This window comes from Calypte anna, chromosome 14 (assembly GCF_003957555.1).
Source record: "Calypte anna isolate BGI_N300 chromosome 14, bCalAnn1_v1.p, whole genome shotgun sequence".
Lineage (NCBI taxonomy): Eukaryota > Metazoa > Chordata > Aves > Apodiformes > Trochilidae > Calypte > Calypte anna.
Window position 1 is genome coordinate 13,959,762 of NC_044260.1, and position 27,551 is coordinate 13,987,312.

Below are 27,551 nucleotides of genomic sequence, written 5' to 3' on the forward strand. Positions count from 1 at the left end.
TGAACCTGTTGTGTTAAAACAAATATCTCTTGCACAAAGTCATGTCCGGGGTGCAGCTTTCCTCAGCTCTGATTAAACCCCCAATTGCTTACCTATTTTTTTGCAGATCATGCAAATCATTTGCAGATTTGCTTCTCCCATTTCAGGATGCTTGTTGCAATTCATTTGCTGTGCTTTGGGTGCAGCAATATGTATATGATCAGCTTGCTGTCTCTCCTACTGTAGACTATTGCTATGCATCATCCCTCTTCTAGATGAATGCTGTTCATCTTAGTCTCATTAACCCTTCCTAGCTCTATTTCATGAGGTAATTTGGGATAATTTACAGCTGCTTACCAGTTTAGCTTCAAAAGAGTTATTTTGAGCATACTCTGCATTGTAGATGTAAAAAGTAATGAACCACAGTAAAAAAACCCCATATGTTCATTCTGATTACATCAAGGGCTTGAACACATCTTCACTCCATGGTCTCACAGAAAAAAAAAACAAACCACAACTATGAAAATTATCTAATGATGCAACAAAACACTTGTGAAAAAACCCTAAACAGTGACTACAAAATTGTGTGAGTACACATTACTAAGCACTTCAGGACAAATATTCCTCTTAATGAAATGATGGCTCCCAGGTCTATTTTGGAGCCAGTCTTCTTGCTGCAGTTCAGATAATGCCCACAGACTCTCAGCTCTGAACTGCCATCATGTTCAGCTCTGTCTTTCAGGAAGTTCCACTGTGAGATATGCCAGTTAAACACTCTCCTCTCCTCAAAACTCCACTTTGGGGAAGAATTGGGCTTTTAAGAATTACCCATTTAATATCTCCCTTTGAAAATAGCGATATCTAAAAAACCTAGGGAGAAGCAATTGTGTTGATAGGGATCATTTCTTCTGTGTTCAACACTATTGAAATCTGTGCTGCCAGGAGAATTATGGCAGGCAGAGCATGGGGCTCTCTATTCATCAGCAGAGACCTAATCCTGGAGTCTTCAGTGCCCTGAGAGGCAGAAAGAAATGTATTCAAGAATTCAGTGCCATAAACCAGGAGATAAATTGGCTATAGTTCCTAATTTCCACTTGGAAAAAATAAAACTATAGGAAGCTTCTGATGTTAAGATTCTTCCCTGAATTAAGTTCCTCAGCAAATAAAACAATGATGCCCAAAATGCTTGGGATTTACAGATCATCTCCTCCATCACTTCACCATGCTCCATTCCACAAAGACTGCAAACAGCTGAGCTGTTATCCAGCCCTTCAAACCAGAACCTCATGTTTCACATACAGACATTAAAACAAGCTTCTTTAATGGGAGTTTGAGGTGTCCAAAATGGAAAGTGGGCCAGGTATATCAGGTCTGTTCCCTCTCAGGAGCCAGGTTTGAAAATCCTACCCTTTGCTTTTCTTCACTTCTTGCACAGTTCATCATAAAAATACACCATAAAATGGTAGAACTGCTTTAGAATAAAGACCAAAATCTCCTCTCTCTTGCTCATGCATAACCCAATAAACTATGGTTGTTGTTCAATCAATTTTATTAATGGGATCACGCCCAGTTCAGGAAACCTTGCAAACAATTAAAACTCACAATTTATCACCCTACCTGTCCTTTATCTCTTCTATTGCTTTTTTTTTAAACTCCTACTTCCAGCTGCTGATAGAGCTGTCAATTCCTGCCAGATATTTTCCTAAAAATCTCAATTAGCATCTACTTACAGATGAGATCTATAGAGGTGACTGTACAAATCCAGACTTTGGAAGTACAAGACTCTGCCTGAGATCCTGTTGCTTCCCTACACATTGGTTTATCCAGTGGTTCTTTCCCACAGATGAGCATTTCACCTCCATTATTCTAAGTAAAATAAAAGAATAAGCCAAACAACTACTTTGAAAACATTCACTGGGTAATAACCTGTATTAAAGAGGTATAGAGACCTCAACCCTACAGCAGAGAGATCTCACCTAAGGAGATGGACACCCCTACAGAGCCCACTCATCCTGGGAGTCTTCTCCTTTAAAACTGCGCCCACTCACCATGGAACCACCCCAGGAATAAATACTTTAGCTCTGTGGTTTTAGGGTAAGTAACGTTACAGAAATTAAGGCAGAGGTGAAAGGTGAGCACAAAACCTGCACTATTCTATGGTACAACACAATTGTGCTTAGGTTCTGGTCTTGCTCCTTTATAAACTGTCATTACTCCTTGAACTTCTCTACTAGTATCAAACACTGTGATACCAGTGAGCCTTGGATCATTAGAGTAATAGCTTTAATAACAGAACGAGGTTTAAAGTATTACCCTTCTCAGCATTTGAAAATAGAGGTAATTAAGGCTGATTTTCTTCAAAGCTTTCCACCCTCCTAATGAGGTCTAATGAATTCAGCACTGAAGATTTAACAACAGGTGCCTTTACATTAGGAGGCCAGGCTGTACAGGCACAAACAGCACCTGCAAGCTAAAAAAGGATGCTAAAAAACCCAAAAAAGGCCTCAACTGCTCCCTCCCTCCAGCAACAGCTGCCTCACTAAATAAATATAAGGTAGCAATGTACCTGACTTGCTCAGGGCCTGGCCTCAACCTCACCACTGGAGTGTTTGCAACTATCACAAGTATTCTTTTATCCTCAGGATACACACATGCTTCCCAGGTTTTACATTCACCTTAGACTGCCCAACACACTTTGGAAGGATTACTTCCATCCCTCTGGGGGGATTGCCTCCATCCCCCTTTGGGGGGATTGCTTCCATCCCTCTGGGGGGATTGCTCCCATCCCTCTGGGGGGATTGCCTCCATCCCTTTGGAGATATTGCTTCCATCCCTTTGGTTGAGAGTCCTCAAGAAAACCTTCATGAGTGAGACTCCCAGCTGCTGTTCCCTTGAGGAACATACAGCTCTTCCCAGATCACTGCTCTTGAGAGGTTCTCTTATTTAATAAATATTCCCTAAATCATAGATAACAATCATCTAAGTCATTTTATAAACATTTGGGTTGTTTTCATCAACAATGTCAACCCAATGAAAAGAGGACATTCAATGTATCCCACTTTCCTAAGGAGAAATACATCCCTAACCCCCCCTGCAGGCACTGCCCTCCCCACACCCCTGGCCTGAAGCCTCTGCCTTGGGCTGTCCCAGCACCCTGAGCAGCATCCCCTCACTGCTCCCTTCTTGGGGCACACTCCACTCCCAGCTTCTGCACTGGGTGAGATTAATCAGAGTCTCCTTGTTGCAGGAGCTAATGGAAGGAACAGTGCTAAGCATTTTTCAAAAATGAGTAATAACCCAGGTAGCTGGCACCTGCATGGGAAGTGAAGCATTACAAACAAATGAGGAGTAATAGAGCTTACTGGGCATAAAATGCTATTGTTTGATTTTAAAAGTGCAGAATAAGCAAACAAGAAGTAATCACCCCGAGCACTTCCACCAACTAAATAACCTTTAAACTTTCTGAGGTCCTAGAGAAGAATGTGATTGATTAACACCTGCATGAGTCTATGAAGAGGAATGGGGCACACATGCTTTGAAATGATACTGGAATTTTAGCTCTACCTTAGCTCCTTTACATAAAAAAACACTGAGTTTATTATTTTCATGGTCCAGATCTTCATACTGTGCTTCCTGGGCTTTTGAAGTGCTTGGAGGAATTTTATTCAGGCATTACTGTCTGCCAAATTAATGTCTGGAGACCACCAGGCATTTAAAAAGAAAAGCCAGTAATCATTTTCTTATATTGCACATTATTTGATATACTTTGCTAGAGATCCATCTTGCTAACAGTCACACTGCTTGGAATTAGAAATAAAGAGACAAAATTAAAACTTCTAAAGGAAACCAAGGTTTCCACATATACAGATGAGAGGTTTACAGACAGACAAGACACTGTTTAGACAGGTTAGCAGCTATTACCTCTGGATATGCTGGGTAAAATGCTTCCAATTTGCTGATAACTTATTTTCAGGAATTTGGAAATCATCCTTGGCCATACAACTATATTCATTCTACCCTTAAAACTGAAACTAACTTTAGATTCCTCATTTTTGGGGAAACAGCCACTGTGGGCTTCGGATTTTCCAATTTGTTGGGGTTGTTTTGTTTTGTTTTTTTAACCTGTTCTAGCTTCTTCTTAAACAAGATTACTTGTCCCAATTTTATCTTTCCCTAAACCTCATTAGCTCCAAATCTTCCCTCTGTGAATATTGCATGGAAAGTTTTGAGGGCATCTTTGGTGGAGCTGCCCTCAGTTTGTACCAGCAGTAAGGAGGAAACTTACTGGTCACTAATTCAAGCTACTACATAAGAAATTAAACTTTAAAAGAAGAATTAATTCACAGCATTCCTGGATGAGTATCTGAGAAAAAGGATCACTGACAAGCTATTTGGATTCCCCAACTATAGTAACTTTAAGTTAAATCCGAGGACTTGGATTTCTTTTTAGTGGATATTTCATACATGGACTTCAAAGAGAGAGACAGTGGAGAGACCAAAACTTGCCAGAATGCTGGAAGTTGAGAAAATTGACAAACTCTAAATTTTGGGAGACAACTACTGTCAAATCCTTTTGCTTTTATCAAGCACATCCTGCAGGAAAAGAAAGAAAATCTTATCTTTGTTTTTTTTTCTGTGGGCAAGTTAAGAAAAAAAAAGTATTAAGGTACCTAGAAGCACAATTAAATATGAAGAATGCAAGACAAGTATGCTGAGAGCATAACAATTAAATATTTGCTTTGTAAAACTGACTGGTATGTAAATATTACTCATCTTATTTCTCCTGAAATTAAAATGTGTTTTTCAAGGCTTTTTAGAAAACAATACAGTACCAATTGACTCTGAAAGAAGCTGGATGTTTAGTGGGCTGATGACATGAGAAATTTGCATTTGGCATCCTTTAAATGTTCAGATTGAAAGGAGGGGAAGCCTTTGTTTTGCAACACAAAGATATCACACTGTGGGAAACCAGTGAAAACAGCTGAGTGATGGAGTGAGAGATAAACATTGGGCATTACTGTTGATTCAAGCAGCTAGCAGCACTAACTGAGGTTTTCCTAATATCATTACTGGGGTGATTAACATCCTTTTTCACACTTAAAAATCATTCCTGGAACTCGAAAGCCAATTGATTTCTCCCCCATGTAATTAATTACTCCATATTTAATTGCAGGAAGAAGCCTCTTTTTTGTTTTTTGGTTTTTTTTTTCTCAGCTCCACACTTGCAAAACAGGGGCTTCATTCTGCTCCCTTTCAGCTCTGTCCTGTGTGGCACCAGTACTGCTGGGGTGTCAGGATGATGAACAAGCTGCTTCAAGCCTTCTCTCTCCCCAAAGCAAGGAGCACAGATCCACTGAGCCACATCCCTGCCCCAGGAGAGGACAAGCAGCCAGCCTGGAGTTTTAAATAAGGAACCAGGCACTACAGAGAGGATGGTAACAAGTATTCATTGGGATTTAACAAGCACAGCCAAGTCTTCTGCCTGCCTGGAATGAAAACTTATAAAAAAACACTTATAAGATAGCAGAGGTCATCTGGGCTACAGTCCATCAGGTCAGTATTTGAGAGGAAATTCCCATGAAAAGCAAGTAAGAAAAATGGAGACTAAAGACTGCTGAGAAGACACTAACACTGTGTTTTGTGTCCAGATGCATTTTTGGGTTTAGTCAAGCTGCTTCTGGCCAGGGAAAAACCAGAGAAATGGTGTTAATGTTTCCTGTTTAGCAGCTAGAAGCATTTCTTGGCACGAGTTTGCAAATGCTGTAATCAACAATTCTGCCTTTCAGGCTTTTTGCTTCTCTTGTTTTGACACAACACACTTTAATATCAGCAATAGTGGTGTAACTGCTGGCACTGCTTATATACTGTGCATGGAAAAACTGTGATAGGCTACAGCTAGTGCAAGAAAAGAAATAGCTGAAGTAGCACTTCCCACATTTGAAACTGAACAAACTTTTGGCATTATTTATTCAGAATTGAACCATCTTGGAGTATTTCCGACTCTCCTTTGGCAACCTGGCACTTTCCAAAGTCAGTAGTAGAAATCTGGGTTTTCTTAAAAACAGAACACACCTCTATATACTACTGGGAGTAACATCACATTGTCCTGAATTAGTAAATATTAATTAATATACTACTTCATCAAAAAGAATTGAGTTTGATCATTGCATCACATTAAATCAGCTTTATCAGGCTGCCTAAGGATATCATAAAGCCCTTCTGTAATTATAAATGCTTGTACTCAATATTAAAGAGTAATACACTGCATATTTTCATATTGCAATGGATTAGCAATCCTGCCTTCTTAAAAGGCAAAAAATAGTGTCCTGAGAACTCCATCCTCTTCTAAAATGCTCCTTTTCTTTAGATAAATAGCATTCTGTCATATGTCAGTTTGTTCTAAAGGGGAAAAAAAAAAGAAGCTGAATAAACCCAACTGTGAACACACTTGGACTACAATAAGACAACATTGTACCTTTTGAAAATCTTTGTTTCCTTAGCAGGAACTTTTGCCTTTTTGAATTGCTAATTTGGTTAATGGCTTCATTTTCCTCTGAAATTTGCATCCTGAAAATTACCAGCCTTACAAGCTCCTCTAAGTGCAAAACAGTTTGCATATTTTCTTACCAAGGTTGTGTTTGACACTGGAAGGAGTAGGATGTCTGGAAAAGGTAAACATGTAAGAAGCTCCATTAGGGCCAGTGGTATAACAGCACTTGTTGGCATTTTTAAAAGAAACCAAGAAGACCTGAAATTATATTTATTCTCTTTTTTTTTTCATCAGTGGCCAAAAAAACCCCAAAACACTAAAACAAGCTGATGATCCTTGCCTTGTCTTTCCAATTAGCCAGAGTAGCCAATTAGCCCCTCAGAGCCAGAATTTTGGCCCCCATATGACAACTCCAGATCTTCATATTTCTGTTGTGCTATCCCCAGTGATAAGCAATATTCAGGAGCAGACAGACAACTAAAAATATCAACTTAAACTTACGGCAGTTAATTATATATTTTTAGCTAGTTTTAGGCCCTCTTCTCTATCAAAGGCTGCATTCAATATCTCTGTGCCAGAAGATGGAGGAAATCCCAGTGTACAGCAGAATCCACACCTCCATTCTTGGTGTGTTCACCATTTAATAAAAATGATTCTTAACTCAGGCATAAGGCTCCTGAGACTCAGAGAAACCCTAATGAACCAAAGAACTTCTACCTGCACATTTTAGTGCTCAATAAGATTATTCCTAGAAACTAAAATGGTTTGGAGCTCAACAATATGATCAAAATAAATATAAAATCTCAACATCTATCTTCTGTTTCCAGACAAACCGGTGGCACAAGGGTACCAAGAGCAAGGATTCAGACAGATGGATTTAAAAGTCATGATCACTCAGCCCTGGTGAGGCCACACCTTGAGTCCTGTGTCCAGTTCTGGGCCCCTCAGTTTAGGAAGGATATCGAGGTCCTGGAGCAGGTCCAAAGGAGGCAACTGGGCTGGTGAAGGGACTTAAGCACAGACCCTATGAGGAGAGGCTGAGGGAGCTGGGGTTGTTCAACATGGAGAAGAGGAGGCTCAGGGGAGACCTCATCACTCTCTACAACTCCCTGAAAGGAGGTTGGAGCCAGGGGGGGGTTGGGCTCTTTTCCCAGGCAACTCTCAGCAAGACAAGAGGGCAGGGTCTCAAGTTGTGCCAGGGGAGGTTTAGGTTGGAGATGAGAAAGAATTTCTTTCTGGAGAGGGTGATCAGGCATTGGAATGGGCTGCCCAGGGAAGTAGTGGATTCTCCGTGTCTGGAGATATTTCCAAAGAGCCTGGATGTGGCACTGAGTGCCATGGGCTGGGAACTGCAGCAGGAGTGGATCAAGGGTTGGACTTGATGATCTCTGAGGTCCCTTCCAACCCAGCCAATTCTATGATTCTATGATTCCATGATCACCGAGTCTTGAAGACAGGGAGTGAAAATCAGCAATATTCACATAGCCCTGACAATCTTAGAGTTTTGATTGAGGTGCCCAAGATTTCCTTCTAACTCTATTTCTCAGCCTTAGATCATCACCAGAACAGAGCACACAACAATACATAAAAAGTGGTGGCTCTGTCCAACTACACAAGGCTGAAGGTTCTAGTAAAATACCCTTCTGGGGTTAAGATATCATGATTTTTTTTTTCCACCCAAGTATTTCTCTTCTACACTGCTGGGTTTTTATCTCCAAACTTTCATCTGACTGATTCAGCCCTGGAACATTGCTGTGGGCACAGAACTTCTGGAAGGGGTAATTCTGATTCTGGTTTTCAGTCTCACTGGCGCACAACACCTTATTTAAAAAGCCTTTGCTGATAATTCTTGTTTTACTAGTAGTTTGGAAGTTTGTTGTGGTTCTTTTTTTGGGGTGGGGGTGTTGTTGGTTTTAATACTCATTTTGGTTCTAGATCTATTGCCTAATCCTAGGCACTGAATTTCTCAGCAACATTAGAGTCATTATTCTATTTAGCAAAGAACAAAACTTGTATTCTAGGCTTTTTCAGAGAACATCTGAAGAACATCTCCATTCTTGGCTGTTATCAGAGTCCTGATGGATCAGATTCCAGTCTTGTTTTTAATGGAGATGGAGCAACACCCACCCACACTTCTGCCACATCTATTTCAGGCCTCTCAGTTTTACTTTTCCTTACTGGTCCTTTCACACATTTCTTTATCATATATCAGATGCTTGAGGCCTTGATAACATCCCTATGGAAATGTTTAGCAAATCCACAGCTTATTCTCTCAGTATTTGGCATTATTAACAGCTATAACTCAGCATAAACATTAAACTGGCAAGCTTACACTGCTGAGGTTTCCAGGCTTTTAAATAATTGAAAATCATGTGGCAGAAACCTGATATTTAGATACATATTATAATGGGGAATTATTCCACCATGAAATTTTTATAAAAATAAGAAGAATCAGCAGATTTCTTCCAATGTTATAAATAAATTTAAAGTAAAACAGTGGCTGCAGCTATATATATATAAGAAAACTTGTGTATTTCCCAAGTTGGCAGAAGCCTCATTCAAGCAAAAGGTCAAAAGACAGAATTAAAGATACTGCAGAGGCCATAATGTTATGCAGGTTTAAAACCTGCTTAGATAAAATGTTGGGAATAATTTTTATTTCAAGTTATTAAAGGCAGAAATTGAGGCTTCCTTAACAAGCCATTATAACTAAGCTACAACTTGGAGAGATTTAGGAAATCAGTGAAGTTTATTGCACATCTCCTTATTCTTGTACATATATAATACTTGTTCCTGGCCATATTAGAAAAAAACATCCCACATTATCTCACCAAATATAACCTTTGTCAAGCTCTTACCAATTTAAGTAGGAAATTACTGGTGGTTTTCTTAGGATGCAAATTGGAGAGCACTGATGAGTAACATGCAGAATTCACAATGCCTTCAATTACTCTCATAAACCCTTTTTTTTTTTAAAATGTCAATACCACAAGATTGCTTTTAGGAGCTTATTTCTTTCTGCCTTCTTTTTAATACTGTTCTGCATTAAATGGATATTTAGCTATTTTCTCAGAAGCAAATCTCTCCCAACATATCTGCTTATTTCATGGGTCCTGGGGAACTACATCAACAGGCAAGGGATAAGAGCCCCAGGATGTTTAATAGAAAAATAAAGCATTTTTTTGAGTATTCTTAAAAAAAAATTGTCTTTCCTTACAAATAACAACATGAACACAGCCTATGATCAGCCTTTGGTCTGAAGTTTGAATAAATTCAGACCAGTAGGGTGACTGCAAATTAAAATCCCATGAAACAACAGCTGATAAATGTCTGGTCAGAGAGGTTCCCCACAGATCCCTGATTCTGGGGCTGACCTGTCACTGAGCAGAGACTTGGAGCTTTCTCTCCTGCACTGTTCACATGCTGTGGATTGGGAATATCTTCAAGTAGTGTGGGATGGGGGAATTTCTGAAACCACTCCTACAGCTGCCTCACTACTTGTAAATGCTCTTTTGGGGAAGCAGAGTCTAAAACCATTCTGGTTTCTGTTTAGTAAATAAGATGGTAATAAGTAAATAAGTAAATAAGTAAATAAGTAAATAAGTAAATAAGTAAATAAGTAAATAAGTAAATAAGTAAATAAGTAAATAAGTAAATAAGTAAATAAGTAAATAAGTAAATAAGTAAATAAGTAAATAAGTAAATAAGTAAATAGTATCACTTATAAGGAATAACTAAATAAGAGTATTTAGTAAATAAGACAGTATAAGTAAATAAGACAGTATAAGTAAATAAGACAGTATAAGTAAATAAGACAGTATAAGTAAATAAGACAGTATAAGTAAATAAGATGGGCAGTTTCAGAGGGAGGGAGCTGACATATTCTGGACTTTGCTGCTTTGACCTCCTAGATGTCAAGATGATCTCTTGTAAAACTTGCTGTCATTTGACACTGATCAAGACCCAGACATTTTCCTGGCATTTTCTTTTTCATGCTACCACAGGCAAGGGACAGTGTTCCCTGCACCCACCATGCACTTTATTTAGAGCAAAATATATTCTTTTTATACATATTATTTATATATATGTATTCTCAGGTATTCTTTTCCCAGGATGCAGTGAGACAGCATCCTACAAACCCCATTTGGCTCTCTCCAGGGAAACCAGAGGTCCAGAAACAGCCAAAAACATTCAGCACAGCCTCTTGCTGGAATACTCTTAGGTACCAAACCTCCACCTCTGTCACACTGCTGCTTTTCCAGCAAGCAAAAATAAACCATAAACCCCCCATGTTTTCTGGATGTGTTATTTCCATACAGCAACTGAATAAAAGCATCTTTCTTTCCTCCAGTAAGGAGCAGGAAAACACACCTTCCTTCCAGTAAGGAAGAGGAAAACACACACATGCTGGCGAGTTTAAATTAATCTGGTTTTATATAGAAAAAAAGTGAAAAAAAAATATTCAGAATAGCTTCTTCACTCCAAATTCACCAAGAAACTGTTTATGCCTACCAGAGACACTGGGTGACTTGGGGGGCAGCAGAGGCAGAATTTGCCTTTGCAAAACAAAACCAGAGGCAAGGATGGGAAGGAAAAGAATTGGCAGGTGGTCACCTGGGTCACACACTTAATAGCAAGGAATTAGAACCTAGTGCACAAATTTTCTCCAGAAAAACAACTTGAGTAACATGAGGGTTGAGTTTCTGCTCTGAAGTACAGTCTTGGAATCCCCAAAAAGAAAACATTTCTGGGAGTAGATGGTGAACTACAATTTCCTACAAATTGTCACTAGATGGCATCTTGTCATCACACTTTAAACCTCAGAGTTCCTTCTCCCTGTCATTCCCCCTCTGCCAGAAACTAGTGAACAGAAAGAAAGCATCCTGGTGAAACTGCACTTTGGTGTGATGCCTGCAGCCCTGCTTCTCCAGTAGGCAACTCCTCCTGTTCTGCTGGAAATCACCTAAAATAGGCAGAAAATGATGGGCAGCTACACACAGTGGAATCTTGCTTGGGCAAATACTTCTGCAAACCAATAATTCTGTTAATTTGTTTTCTAGCTTTGCAGGTCCTGACTGAAAACCAAGCCAAGGTGAAACCCATTTAATACTTGCAGATTCACTTGACAGAACTGTAAGGAATTTTCCTGTATTTTGCAGCAATTCTAGAGATTAGATTGTGATTTAAAAAAAACTATCAGTGTTTTCCCATTATTTTTTTTTTCCCCTCTCAAGTAAAATCAGGACTACAGCACCATCTGCAATATCTCCACAATATTTTCCCCCTTTTCCTCCATGCAGAAACCATCCTCTCCTGCCCAACATATCCAAATGCCCCATGATGATGCTCAGGGAGTTTTTCTTTCAATCCTATTATTCACCCTGATAGTGACAGAGTTATTTATTTAAAAACACAGGTGCTAAGATACCTTCCATTCAAATGAAAGCTAAAATGTAAAGAAATTCACTTTTTTTGCAAGCCATTACCTCTGCCCAATAGGTATTTCTTCCAAAGCAGCAGAAGTGATAAGGTAACTGGTAGCAGATTTCTGTCCTGTTTCAAACAATTCTTTCAGTGATTTTATTTCTCAGCAAAAATCATTATTGCCTCTACTGAACTGCCCTGAAGACTCCTGCTTTACTCCCAGTGCCTTTTCTCTGCACCTCTTGATTAAAACCAGTACATTGAATATAAAGATAATTTTTTCTTAAATGTTCTGGGGAAAAAGCCATTTTAGCAAACGTGAACTTTTAAAGAAGCAGGAATCAGATTTTTAGGTAGGTTTGGAGAAGAACAGGGAACTGCAGCTAGAAGAATGCAGCACCTGGAGGAAGGTTTAAGAAAAGGGACCAAAATCCTGGGCTCTGGCAGTATTTTGACAGCTTCTTCAAGCATTCCAAGAGTCTTTTTTTCAATTCGATTTCCTTAGCTCCAGAGGAATAAATGATTGCCTGACGATATTTAAGAGCAAAAGAATAGTTTTTAAAGGCCAAATCACTCAGCTTAATGAAAACATCTTGAATTATTCACCAAACAATCTATTAAGCAGCTGTCAAGAGACATGAAGTCTGAGAGAGCTGATTCACCACCAAGTTTTCTGTCACTTTAACTCCAGCCCTTGCAACTGAGTCTCAATTATGTAACTCCAGAAAATCCAGTCTGTTATACAGGATTTGTCACCAAGAAAGGAAAAGCAACCAACAATTATCAATTATCTAAAATAAAAAAAAGAAATTAAAAGGGATATAAGCTTCTCAGGCTCTGGAACTGGGCTATTATTCAATAATTCATCCTCAGATACATTTGAATTGTCATCTGTCAGCTCTCTTTTTATTATTTATTTTATTTATTTATTTTCACCTTATTACCAGATTGTTCTATAAGCAATGATCCAGCAAGGCATTTGAAAAATCTATGTATTCCTTCTCATCCATCACAACAAACAATTTCCCAGGCACCAGCACAGACAGTGTAATTTCAAGAGAAATAACTTCAACTCTTAACTCATTATTTTTTGTGCCACGGTTGTGTGGCACTGGGAGTATAATGAAAAAACATCAAACTCTTCCCATCATAATCCTCTTCAGGAGATGAGGAAAATTGACTCAAATTGACTCTTTTCTTGGCCCAAAAATAAGGAAAAGATTAATTAAGCATCTACAAATTACTGAGGCTCAAGCAAGACAACTTAAACCCTAGTTTCTAAGGCATTACTTTGAAGTTTCAGGACACTTTTTTACAGGCAACAGCAACCAAAAGATAAAATAAAATAATAATAAAAAAACCAAAAGATAAAATAAAATTTAAAAAAAGAAATTAGAAATTACAGGTTACGTTTGGCTAACAAATTCTGTAAAGACCCCACCTAGCTCATCCCCACCCCCTCTTTTTGTTTTAAAGAGGGAGGTTTTCAATACAAAATGCCAGGTGTTTCTAAAAAAACCATTGTACACCTGCAGAGGATAATTTCCTGTTTTGAAAAACACATTCAGCCAAAGAAACTCCACATCATTTTTCAAAAGATTCCTTTTCAACTGCTACAAACTCCATTTCAATGCACACACATCAAACACAAAACCAAGTTTCCACAAACAAGCCTGCATCTCTCACAACATGATTTACAAGTTTTAGAGGAACTGATGGAAAAGCTGCAGTGTTCAGTAATTAGCAAAGCTTCTGAAGGGTTGTTCTGGTTGAAAGGGAGCAACAGGCTGAGACCAGGAAAACTTATGGAAAGAAGACCCCCTCCCAAAACAGTATATGGAGTAATAATATATAGGTAAAAAAGATTCTGTTAAATCATCACCACCTGATAAGTTAAAAATCTTCTGTATATGTTTTCATCTTTCAAGATATTTTTATGTTTCCATCCAGGTGAGTAACCAGCTTCAAAAGGCAGTGACCTCAAACTGAGAAGGTTTGGAAGTTCAACCACCTGCTCCTCTCAAGGTGTTTTTAACATTTAAAGATTCATGTTTAAAACTGCATTGACTGTGCCTGCAAACAGGGAAAGGGGGTTTCCATAAACATGAAATACTTTTTATTTCCTTCTTGTGACTCAAATCCACGTTCCTACAACCTCAAGTCTGAAGGGATACGATTTAAATAATAAAATAACCACAAAAATCCAAAAGTTCAGAGTGAAGTAATGCTAATTACTGGCATCATCCAACCTGAGGCACTTGAGAAGACCCTACTGCATTATATTAGTGTTATAGAGAAGCAAAAAAAAGGATTAAAGGGGCTTGACTGCCAGGAATTATGAACTTGTGGTAACATCAGAGGGAGTTGGGCATCATCAGGACCTTTGCAAATCAGGCCAATAACACCAGAGCATAAACTGATTTTATAGTACACTTAACTTCCTGCCAAGTGATGATAAAACATGGGCAAAGAAGAAGAAGAAATGTCCAGAAGAGAGACAAAGGAGATTATTTCTGTTCTGGAAACCAGTGTCAGGTGGTTCCATGTGACCCAGTCCTGCCCAGTTACCCAGCAGTGGCACCAATCCTGAGAGCACTGCAGTTGGGACAAACTATTTTATTTTTTTTTTCTTGTAACCACCCTGAGCTGGGGACAGAATTGCAACAGAGGATTTCAGGGGGGCTTCCAGTTGTACCCCAGCCCAACATTTCACTCAGGTGCCATCCCCTCATTACAATATTCAGACATAACCTGAAACCAAGCCTGCTGCTGACACACAGACAGATTCACTGGGCTAGTAATGAACTTAAACTGCAATCACTTTTAGGCAGTTTGGTAAGACAGATCTTCCCTGGGCAATATATTTAAGCACTAAAGAGCATTTAAGCAAATTCAGGTTTGGTCATTTCAAAAGCAGGAAGATACCACAGGTAAAAAATGGTTCCAGTGACTGATGACTGAAACGATTGAAAAGATCTAAACCCAGCTACAGGATCTCATCTGTTCAGCAAAATGCTTCTACTTACTGGGCCCTGAGGACTGTCCTTGGCACTGGCAAGCAGATTCATAACAGCAGATTTATAATCCTGGAAAGAAAAAATAAAAAATAAAAGCAGCTGCAATAGGATCCCCAGCAGGACTGAAGCTCAGCAGGGAGCTGGGCATTCCAAGCTCCTGTGCAGGCAGCCAGGTTCATTGCTCTGCTGGCACACACATCCTAAAGAAGGTAAAATTCCTTGGTTTCTATTCCTCCTGAAGCTTCTCCTCCCTCCAAACTGGCATTCCTCAAGCATGGACACCAAGTAGTTTGGGCACATCTCCTGAGGTTTGCAGTTACAGCTGGAGAGACCAGAATGCAGCAGAAAAATAAAAAAACAACCCAAAAAACCCCCCAACAAACAACCCCAGAGTATTACTGTGGTACAGTGTGAGAATAAGCTGATTATGCTGCTGTTCATACAGTCCAAAAAACAAAAGCTTAGAGATATTTAATTAGTGATAGAAGTGTATCTAAATACAGAGACAATAAATGTAAGAGCAAGACAGAAGTAATTAAACCAGAACAATTTTAAAGGACATTATGAAGCAGTTGCCACCTTAACTTTTCTCCTCTTCCCTAATCAATTCAGCCATTACACTCATATTTGTAGTTATATTTATATTTTTTAAAGGTCTCCCAGGGTCAGCCTCCTGTTGCCTTGTTTTTCCTGGCAGGAAATCCAGATTTCCATGTGCAGGTGAAGCTATGCAGCTGCTCCTAAAGCTGGAGCTGAAATTGAGACCTGTCTGACAAAGCCAGCACACAGTAACTGAGGTCAACTTCTTACTTTCAAGTATGCCCCTAGATCATTTATTTATATGAGATGTGCTGGTCCTGCAGACAGAAGATATCTCAGGGAGTCAGTAGTAATTCTCAGGTACTTTACTCCATGACCTTTCCACATTTCTCTCCTCTGCATCCCAGTTTACCCATTATATAAAGAGAACTATACCACTTCTCACCTAAGAACAACTTCAGTGTCTGGAAGCTGTCTCAAAAGAGACACTGCAGAAACACAGCAGCTTGAGAGATGTTCCTTTTGCCACTGATACAAGGAAAGAACTTATGGCCTAGGAAAATCAACATCTTTAGTGGTATCAAAAATGTTCTCAGTATTTTAACTCTTCCTCCGTGTATCACAAGTCACAAAAAAGGCCCTTTTATGCCATGAGTGTCCACTGAACATATTAGTTCCTGAGAAGTATAAATAGGAACATTTGATCTCTGATTAACTTAGTCATTGTGTACATTGACTTTTCCACAGGCAATGTCAAGAAACAGGCTCCAGAAGTCATAGGCAGGTGCCAAACTATCATTAAAAAAAAATAATAAAAATCAGCCACCAGGCAAATTCCTGCCAGCCCATGGCTTCTGTTCCCTGCAACACAAAGCAGAGTCCCTGCTGTGAGACATTGCCAAACTGCCAGAGACTGACCCCAAAGAACAACCCCAACCAAATTACCTCATCTCTGCAAACTCAACAGTGCTTCCACATCCTCATCACTGCTGGACCCCTGCTTAGCTTTGCATTTTCTGCCTTTTCAGATTTTCTTTGTTTCAGTCTCCAGCTTCCATCTTCATCATTTATCTCATTGTCACCACCTTGTCAAGGCCACGCCAAAATCAGTTTTAAACAGGTATTTTATAACACCACCTCCCCACCACCACTCTCAGGTGATTTCCAGGCATTACACAGCTCTGGTAACCAGCAGCAAATAAACAGCTCTGAACCAACGTTGCACGTGGGACACCAACTTAAAAAGCTTGGGATGTGCTTCAAGTTGCTAGCACACTTCCCATCTGTGAGAACCCAGGGCACATTGACCCAGAAAAGAGAGCAAAATTAGCAAAACTCCTCAGGCAAAGGTTATTTTTAAGGTGACAGAAAATCAAGTAGTAAAACAAATCTAAGCCAGGCAGCAGGTGCCTGAGTCTCTTCCCAAGTAGTGCCAGAAGCTTGACCTGGACAGATTGGTATCTGCCAAACACCCAGTTCCTCCTCTTGTATCAAAGGTTGAAATAATAATTAATTTACTGCAGCTGCCATAACAGCCTTCAGGTGCAGCTTTCTGATAGACAAGACATTAATTATCTATTCCCAGCCCCCAGGATGATTTTCATTTATAAGCCATTTCCCCCCATAATATTTATCTATTAAAAACAAACAACAAAATTGTTTTGTGGAGTTGCAGTCACTCTCATTTTCAGGTGATTTATCACAATATCATCTCAGATATGTTCAGGTCATTCCACTGTCACATCATTTACCTATGGGCTTGTCTTGGAGCCTGTGGGAGCAGTCAGTCCCATTGCTCCAGCACTGCAGCTTCCACTGCAGAACAAAGAAAAACTTCACCTCTCCTTAAAACTTTATTTCTTGTTCCCATCAGCACCTTCTTAGTTTTCCTATTCCCATAAACTTCCATATTTTAAGATTATTTCTGCCTGGTTCTCAAAGGAGGAATTTTTATCCATCCACCCTTACAGAAATCATGAAACAGCATTAAAAAGCTCCCTAAATTTCCAAGGGAGCATCCCCTCCTTACTCCTCCAACAGAAAGTCTGGAGTAATTGTCAGCTTGCAGACATTACTATCCATTCTTCTGCCTTAAATGGGAAAATAAATTTTGGCAGACTTTGCCCAGAGTTGAAAGTCTTAGCTGCTCCCTGGGGATAAAAAGAATCAATGCAAGTAAGATTCATATTTTCTTTCTTGGAACACTACTACTTCCAGCAATTTATTTGACTGACTATGCCTTCTATTACCATGGAAATTGTTTCAGGCTGCAGGAAAAAAAGAAAAAAAAAAAAGAAAATGAAAAAAAAAAAAGTATTAATCTCCCTTCTGTAAGTCATAAAATAAAGAAATCAATTTCAAGGTCAATTTAGTCTAAATAACACCTGCTGCCCTTTTGGTAACATGCAGACTCCTCTGAAACACTGAGTTGCTGTCTATAAAGGCATCAATATGGCATGTTTCACATAAATTAACATTTAGTATGGTGCAGCCTCTTTTCAGAGAGACATCTGAGGCTTAAAAGAAGATTCCAAGCAGGTCCCTCAGCACCCAGAGCCAGCATGAGCAGAAGGCTTTGGAACAGAAAACCAAACCTAAGGAGCTCCTGTGCCTAAGGGTCCAATCCTGCAAGAAGCTTGGATCTTCAAGTTTTGGGTTATTTGGGGGGATATTGAGGGATTTTTGGCTCCACAAATTATTCAGAAATTATTATTATTATTATTATTCAAATTATTCACCCACAAAGGGTGGGATCCAACAGCAGAACTTCAGGGGGAGCAGGAAAAGGACTGGACTTGAGAAATCTTTGCTCCTCCTGGTGGAAAGTAGAATAGAAGGGAAGGGAAATGTAGGACCAGGAAACATCCCCAGGTACTTTAGAAAATCTGCACTAGAATAATCAATTCCCATCTTTGTTGGAAGCTCAGAGAAGCCCAGCTGGGCTGCACCCTCCTCCTAAACAGCCTCCATAACATCTCCAAGGATTCCTGCACCAACTGGAGCAAAAAGTGCTAGAAATCTCACAGCAACACAGTCCCAGGACACTCCAGGAGCAAATCCTAAATTCATGAACTCTCCCACATTTTCTTTAACTGAATATAAAGACAAACACTCAGACACAGGCATACATTTTTTTTTTTCTAGGCACAGAAGGATTTCATACAGTACATCATGCCTGCTCAGGGATTGTTTTCAGAGTTCTCTCTCCAGAGAGGCCTCTCAGCCTGATCACAGAAACAGAAATCTACAGAAAACCCTTCCAGTGTGATTCTATGGCATCACTTGGACCAGAGCTGTGCACAAATCTATATTAATATCTAACTGGAAACAAAAATCTGTTGATTGCACAGCCTTGATGTTATGCTAGGAGCAATAAATGCTGCCACAAATTCAATTTTATCCTAGTTTAAAACTGAGGCTTTGGAAAATCGAGTTTGGAAAAAACTAAAATATAAGCATCATTACTTTCCTACTATGGACAATAACCTGGATCTTTGAAATGTACTCAGTTAAGTTGGTATCTCTTCTACAAACTGCAAATTTAACAAGAATCTCCATGTAGTCCTTTCATAAAAAGGACCAGAACATCTCCAGGCTTTGCTGTGTTACTTGCAGGCCTCAATATCTGACATATTTCTGAAATTGGGCCAACATCACAGCATCCCCTTTGTAGGACAACCTGTTATTGTAACGGGACAGTCTTGACTTAGAGGAAATACTATTGTGAAAATCAGAAGCTTATAGAGGCTAAAAGGTGGAATCACATCCCTGGGGAAGCAGCCAGGTACTCCCTGGGCTCCAGGTGGATACCAAACAGCATCATTTAGCTTTCAAAAGCAATTTCATTTTTCCTTCCTCCTTCTAGCCATACTTTGCCATGGATTCTACATCTGGGACTTGGAAATTGTAAGGACTGATAATATTAAAGTCCCAGCTCAAGCCATGATGTTTGATTTAATGTGTAACTTCCCCTCACCTCCTGTTAGGGCTGTGCACTGCCCATGGCTTTGGGAATTCCTCCTCTGAGCACTCTAACCCCAAGCCTCTTTATTCTGAACAAATGTTAATGTATGTACCACCTGGTATTTGTTAAATTCTACCTGTAATAAGTGTTCTCTGAATGGCATTTCAGTGCACAGCTGCAATTACAAGCCACCTTCTGCTCTAAACATTTGCTGGTTTAGCACAGGTTTCTTGTTTTCTGAAAGAAAACTAGTTATGTATTTCAATTTCTGTTATACTACTATTATTCATCTTTTTTTTCAGGAAGGTTGATGAGGCCTGAAATAACAGAAGATGGTTTTGGTTGAAGAAATACATATAAATGCAAACAAAAGTGAGGAATTAATTCAAAACCCTAGGATAGCTCTCCAATAAATAAGTGTAAAATGAAAAATCAGCTGCATGCAGCTATTACAAACTCATAATTCTCTGGCAAGATAGCCCTTACAGAGCTGTTTATTTCTCTCAGTATAACACCAAAAAAAAAAAAAAAAAAAAAAAGATTCAATTTAAGAATAAATGGTACGAGTCCTGAGGTCAATTTTAAATCTGTATATTCAGGAACAATAAATCTATACAGCCTGCAAGAAATACTACTCTGCAGAGTCAGCTCAGGAAGGTATCCAAGCTATGAAATATATCAATAATTCCAATATGCTCCAGCCAATGTCAGTTTGAGAGAAACAGGAGTACAAACACAGTAAGAATAGGAAAGGAAGACAAGAAGAAGCCCTGAGGAAGTACTTTAAGAAGCAGAGAAGGGGATGCCCCCAGACAAACATTTAGGGGAAAGTCCTTGTATCCCTTCCTTACACCTCTCTGCCACTGCTCTGAACCTCTTTCCATTTGCCTCCTGTTATTCCTCAAACCAAAGCTACAGAGCAGGTGCCTGGATCAGTGTGGGATGTGCATTCAAGCTTCATTTGGGCCAGAAAGAGAAACTTTGAGTACTATCAGATCCCGAGTCCTGTCTCTACTCCAGCCACGTGCTCCTCAGTGTGCTTGGCACAAATCAGGGCACATAAAAACAATTTCCACACTGGTGGAAGTCAGGCTCTTTTCCAAACACAACCTCTCCACCTAAAAGAAGGGAAGAAACTCTGTATGGAGGCTTTCTGAAAGTCCTGCCTGTGTTTTGATGGGTTTCAAATACAGAACCAGCTCCACAGTGACTGATTTTACATGGAAAGTGACCCCTCCCTGGGATATCTTCTGTTATCTGGGGCTGGCTATAAATGGATTGTAAATCAAATGACATAAGGAAATAAAATACTACCTCACAGTTTGCTAGAAGTGCTAATTAAGACGTATGTGGAGCCAAAAAGAAAATGTTTCTCTTTCCATGTAGAGAAGTTTGCACCAGTTCAGGACCAGTCAGCTTGCCAGCAGCACCTCTCTAACAAAGCTTGGATTTTTCTTACTCTGTGGCCAGCTCTCTACAGAGAGATGTGTGGTTTTGGCACATTTCATACTTTAACCTTTATTCTCATTCCTCAACCAATTTACAATAGGAAGCAATGGAAAAAGGGATTTATTTATTTTTTTTTTGTCTAGCCAGGAAAAAATCCTGCATGCAGATTGCAGGACCTGGCACTAGAAGCCATAATGCAACTTTATATTCCTCAGGGACTTCTAAGCACCAAAACTGCCCCATATCCAGTGTTCCCAGTGCAGATGCCTGAAGGTGGAACCATTCCTTTAATCCTAAACCTACATGACATTTTATTACCAAAGCCACACAAGGGCTGTGGGGAGATTGGCTGCATCTTCCCAGCTACTTCTACCAGGGGGAAAATTGAGTCATGCAAAAAAATAATTCTCACCTTTTATTATTCCCTGTCTGGATGCTTGGGAAGGGATTGGGAATGAGGAAGAGTGTGGGAACATGAAGGCTGCTATACCAGCATGGCTGCTGCCTCTCCCCCCAGCTTCAAACAGAATCCAGCACTGGGAATAAAGTGGTCACAAGTGCTCCATCCCTACCTTTAACTCCCTTTTCCAGGCCCTTAATCATAGACAGGAAAAACACTGTGAAAATTAGGACATAATTTGGTTTTCTTGACTTATGACTCATTTTTTCCAGGCGAAGAGTTTTGCTGGGCTTCACTGGTACAGCTCTGAAATTGCTTGGCAATCCAACATAAACATTTTATAAGAACTCTGGAGAGCTGCAGCCCAAATAAGACTCATCTACAAGTGCTGAGGTTTCCCTCCTCTCAGATTAGACTGCTAAAACCTCAAATAAGGCTCAGCACAACAATTTCCAAGGGTCAAGTGTTGCCTTGCCTGCCATCTCATTTTTCCCCTGGATTTTTATCTGCTTTATGCAACAGCTATCTTTATATTCTGAAAAAAAGTGAGAAGGGAATGGTTTTCCCAGGGCTTTTTGGGCTTTCTTGCCAAGTCAGAGTGTGACTCTGCTGAACTAGAATTCACAAATCCCTGGATTCAGGGGTACCTCTGCCACACATCACTCAGCCTGGCCTGGATGAGGCAAGTTGACTAGGAAATCTTTTGTCAGTTTTTAAGGCATTGCCTGAACCCACCAGAAAGGGGGTACCAGCACTGCCAAGCTGTCACTCTGTGTTCATCAACAAGAGGGAAGAATTTTTAGTCAAATGATAATAGGAGCTATTCACAATACTAATATTAAATGACCTGAAAATCTTTCCTGAAGGACTGAAACCAGGGAACAAAGTTTCATTTTATCTTCATAGATCTGACAGCTCAATTTCCCAAGTTCCCAGGGACTTTCAGAAGTGCTGAACAGAGGCAGTAACAAATGTGTTTATTTGAGCTCTTTGTTAAAGCTCTCTGTACTCAACAGTCTCTTTAATAGCACTCTTTAGGCACAAGCAGAGCAGGTTCTGCACACAGCACTAGGGAGTGTGTTTGTTATGTTTAAACAGGATGGAATTGCTCTATTTAACTAACATATGTTGAAGGTTTCCAATGGAAATTCAAAATTCTCAGCTCACTACGACCATAAATTATCATTTCCAATGTTATAAACTTGTTCAGATTGTCATTTCCTACAGGCTCTCCCTGATTCCACTCCCTGACTCTAGAAGCAAAGAGTTTTTCCTCCTGTGCACTTTGCAGTAAATCATCTTCAAAGCCACCTGTAAAGTCCCTGAGATTTGTTTTTTTCTTTTTAAATCTCCCCTAAAGTCTCATCCTGACAGAAATGCACAGACACCTGGTACAGAGGATCCAACTGCTGTGATCCACATCCCCCCACTCTGTGCATCCACTAACTGGAACCTTTGCCATATGTTTATGGGCACATGGAAATATGGAGAAGTTTTCCAATAATGCCACAAGAGAAGCTAAAAAACAGACAGGGAAAATAGTCACAGCATGGCATCAGGATGAAGACTGTCCAATGTTTTTTCCCCTCACCCTTTTTCCTCCAAAACCATTTCACTCTTGCCTAGTTGAAGGATATTTGAAAGAGATAGTTAACAAATAAAATTGTGGTCAATTGCTGAATAATTCAACTCTTTGTCTTCCACAGAACATCAAAAAGAAGGAAAATAAAAGAAGACACATTTCAGGTTTGGGCTGGCTTCTTCTTGTTGGTTTTTCTCTTTTTAAGGTATGGCAAAAGAAATTTCAACAGCAGTCTTGCTTGTCTCCTGAAATTTATGGTTCTTTTAACTACTCTACCTATCTCAATCCATTTTAGACATTTATCCTGATACGTGGAAACTTGTTACACCATTTCTACTGCCCAGAGGATTTTACTCATTGCAAACCAACAGAACAATGAAAGTTAGAAACTGCCTGGGCTGAACCTGTTTAGGATGTATGCTTTTCCAGCAGTGAAATCAATAGGTATTGTTAGTTCAGCCAGCACTTTGATTTAGCAAGCAATCAAATACCAGTTACACAACAAACAGGGAGAAATTTCTATCTATTCCACAGCCAGCTCATATTTACATCCATGCATCCATTCACTTTAGCCAGTGAAATGAAAACATTCCCAAGATGAGTAAATTATTCTCAAGCATCCATTTTATGTACTTTATGTACTGGTACTCAGCATGAGTCTGCTGCCTTAACTAAATTGTTTAAAAAAAAAAAAAAAAAAGCATATATTTTCCCTTACAGGAGGAGAAACATTGCCTTTGGAAGACTTACTGACAGTGTATCTATGTATTTTTACTTATATATTTCATCTTCAGATATGGCTCAGGAACAGCGTGGCCAGCAGGTCCAGGGAAGGGATTCTGCCCCTGTGCTCAGCTCTGGTGAGGCCACAGCTTGAGTCCTGTGTCCAGTTCTGGGCCCCTCAGCTCAGGAAAGAGATTGAGGTGCTGGAGCAGGTCCAAAGGAGGCAACTGGGCTGGTGAAGGGATCCAGCACAAGTCCTTTGAGGAAGGGCTGAGGGAGCTGGGGGTGTTGAGGCTGGAGAAGAGGAGGCTCAGGGGAGACCTCATCACTCTCTACAACTCCCTGAAAGGAGGTTGGAGCCAGGGGGGGGTTGGGCTCTTTTCCCAGGCAACTCTCAGCAAGACAAGAGGGCAGGGTCTCAAGTTGTGCCAGGGGAGGTTTAGGTTGGAGATGAGAAAGAATTTCTTTCTGGAGAGGGTGATCAGGCATTGGAATGGGCTGCCCAGGGAAGTAGTGGATTCTCTGTGTCTGGAGAGATTTCCAAAGAGCCTGGATGTGGCACTGAGTGCCATGGGCTGGGAACCACGGGGGGAGTGGATCAAGGGTTGGACTTGATGATCTCTGAGGTCCCTTCCAACCCAGCCAATTCTATGATTCCATGATTCTATCTCAGACCTCCCTCTCCTGATTCCTCCCAGCTCACATCTCAGGATGTGGCTTTGGAATTGATGCTGGGAGAGTGGGATGGGGGAAAAGCCTGGGAGGTCCCCAGGTTTTTGTGTGCAGGCAGAATTATGGTTCCAAGCCAGGAAAAGCAGTGACAGCAGGAGCTTTGGTGACAGAGCAAGGGTGTGAGGAGGGTAGGTTGACTTTTAAATAACAAATAAATCAAACACATGGTCTCAAGAATCAAACTGGAAAGCCTGGGCCAGTTTTCTGATGGAAAAGAGATACTTGAGGATAATTCCAGAGCTGGCTTTGTGACTATACACTGCCAGGCTCCAACAAAAGCAATTCCTTTGGCTCAAGCAATTTTATAACTCTTTTTCTCAATTGATAACCCAAGGTTTTTAAAATCTAGCTGTAAATGACAGAATCTAAGATGGTTACAAGCAGTGCAACTGGGTAACAGGTGTTTCTGAAACTAGCTTTTAATTAAAAAAGACAGACTTTTGCATTTAATGAACGTCAGTAACAACAACTTTACTGCCCATCTAAAACGATGTCTTTGATAAACTTATTCTCTTTTGATATTACATTTGGCCAAGAACTTCCTCTAAACACTACTGCACCCAAAATGGAAGAAAAAAAGGATCAAAGAGAAAACAGAAAAATGGAAAGAAGCAGCCAAGACACCACAAGACTTAAATTATCTTGAATATGCAGGATGTGCAACTCAAGTCAAAAGCCATCCATTTTCCCCTGTTCTCAAAAGCCTTCACTTAAGAAAATTCCCCTTTCCCCCAGCCATTGATTCCTGTGTTAATTTCAAGCTTTCTGTTAAAAAGCTTTTCTTAACACCAGCTCTGGATCCTGTGTTCTACACTTTAAACCCATTACCTTCTGCTCTTCCCCCTGGGGATCTGCATTATTATCATCACCTTCATCTCTGCAGCAGCCTCTCACAGCTCTGAAGCCAGCTGGGAACCTTTCAGGCCTTTCTCTCCTCCTTCAGCTAAGCAATCCCCCCTTTTTTAACCTCATAAAACACTCCTAGGCACTGATACACTTTGTAGGAGTCTCTGCCTAAGTTTAGGCAGAGGATGGAAAGGGAGGAACTGAGGCAGAACATCATGCTGCTGCTTAAATGGGAAAGGATTCTGAATTTGTCAGCAATTTTTAAGTGGCACAGCACCTGAATTATTGATATTTATAAACCAAGAGACACTGCTTGGAAAAACAGGCAAAAACTTGGAAAAATTCTCATCCCTTTGCCTTGGCCTGCCAACAGCACACAAAGTTCCTTCTGCGTAGTAAAGCTGTGCACTGCTGATTAAAAAAAAAAGACATTTTAAATAAATAAGGAAAAAAGAAATTAAAATGAAAGCATAACACTTTTTTCACTGGCACCTGACCTGTACTGACTGTTGGGAGAGGTGCAAGGTCAATAACAGCAGAAAAAATTAATCTAATGGACAGTAATTTATATACTAATATTGTTTCCAATAATTTCCTCGAGTCAGGTAGTGTCTAACTCTGCCCTTCTGTAGTTTGGCCTTCTGTTGAAATACTACTATTTTATAAGGCACTTTATAGAAAACAAAAATATTTTATATATAAAATTAAATCTAGATAACACTAGATATAAAATGTAAATGTACATGTGTAGATTCATCTATATTAGAAATATATATAGATATATTTTATATACATGTATATGTACATAGTATATAAAATAGATTTATATTTATACATTTATATTTATTTTATATGCCATATATATGACATATATACAGTATATAAAGTATAAAATATATATGTATATTTTAATACTATGTAGTACAGAATGTAATTATATATAGTACAGTCCAGAACTCAATAGTCAGGGTATGTCCAAGGGAACACTGAATCCCCTTTAAGTGGGAATTCTGTTTCCCTTCACTTTGAGCTCAGAATGCAGCCTCAGTGAAACCTTTCCAACCAGATCTCATTTTAACTCCCTACCCTGCACCTACATCAGAATAATCCTGAGATTTCTGAGATCCTATAGGCCAGTTTTACACACTTTGCATGGCACCATCCTGATTCACTGCAGCTCAGATCATTCTTTTGCTAAGTATGGGGAGTCACCAAAACCCTACCATAAAACTGAAAACATGTATGGGAAGCTTAACTGCAGGATGTGACACTCAGGGGATTAATAAAAAGAATAAAAATTAAAAAAAAAAAAATAAATTCTTGGGAGACCAGAAACTTCCAGCAGGCTCCTGCTTCTCCAGGGGGGAAGCTCCAGAAGCCCTGCAGCAGAATTATCCTTCCTTCTATGATCTCATTCTGCTTTCCATTGATTTTTCTTACACAGCAGTAAGTTTTCATTAACATCAGTGATAGCAATGACTGCTCCAAAATGCTTTGGATTGATCAGAGGTAAGGATTTCCTGTTAACTAGAAATTAAAAATATATTTCTTCCAGTAGCACAATTAAGAAACACCTTCCCTCTTTGCAAAGATAAAGATGAAAGAGGTTGTCCCAGGAGCCCTTTTGCTGACTTGGAAGGTCATTGGGACACCTGCCAAAGGGATGAGATGAGCAAGGGGAGAAAAATTTCCATTTTTGCCCCATGCAGAGCACTGGGGGATTCTGCAGAGGCTGCAGAGCCAAGCTTGGGACAGGCACCAGAATCCTTGGGAGAACTGAGAAATAGAGCAAGAACCCAATATAAAAAAAACAAAACTCACACTTCCAAGCAAAGGAAATAAAAAGCTGAAACAGAAGGCACTGGAGTTCTTTAATGCTGTGTTATTGCACCAGAAAACCACCTTCAAAAAGCTGCTTTGTCAGGCTCTGAATCCAAGTGAGCTGAGGTGCTGCGTGTTCCTGAACTGGGAATTGGGGCAGATGCTGCAAATCCAAGGCTGGCTGGAGAAATCAGAGAGCTTGGACATCTTCAGGGAGGTTCAGAAGGATTAAATACAGCCACAGAAGGGTGAGGTACAAAGAGAAGGGAAAAAAAAAGAGAAGGAGAAAAGAAAAAAAAAAAAGAAAAAAAAAGAATTATTGATTAAAATATCCATAAGACAATTTAATCATGTTGAATAAAGTGTCCAGTTCTGGTGCCCCCAAAACAAGGACGTGAAGGTGTTGGAGTCCAGAGAAGGCCACCAAGATGCTCTGAGGACTGGAGCCCCTCTCAGAGAAACAACTTGAGAAAGTTTGGGTTGCTCAGCCTGGAGAAGAGAAGGAGAAGACTGGGGAGAACTCAGAGCACATTCCAGTACCTAAAGGGGCCTCCAGAAAAGCTGGGAAGGGGCTTCTGACACAG

The 27,551-nt window shown here is 39.9% G+C and overlaps 1 protein-coding gene across 1 annotated transcript in view; it reads right to left on the reverse strand.

Annotated features, from left to right (window-relative positions):
• Positions 1 to 27,551, reverse strand: part of RBFOX1 (RNA binding fox-1 homolog 1) — an 818,832-nt gene that overhangs the window by 739,936 nt on the left and 51,345 nt on the right. Inside the window, exon 2 of the mRNA XM_030459827.1 lies at positions 14,920 to 14,979. Coding sequence (XP_030315687.1) covers positions 14,920 to 14,979 — 60 coding nt within the window. The remainder of the gene's footprint in view (positions 1 to 14,919; positions 14,980 to 27,551) is intronic.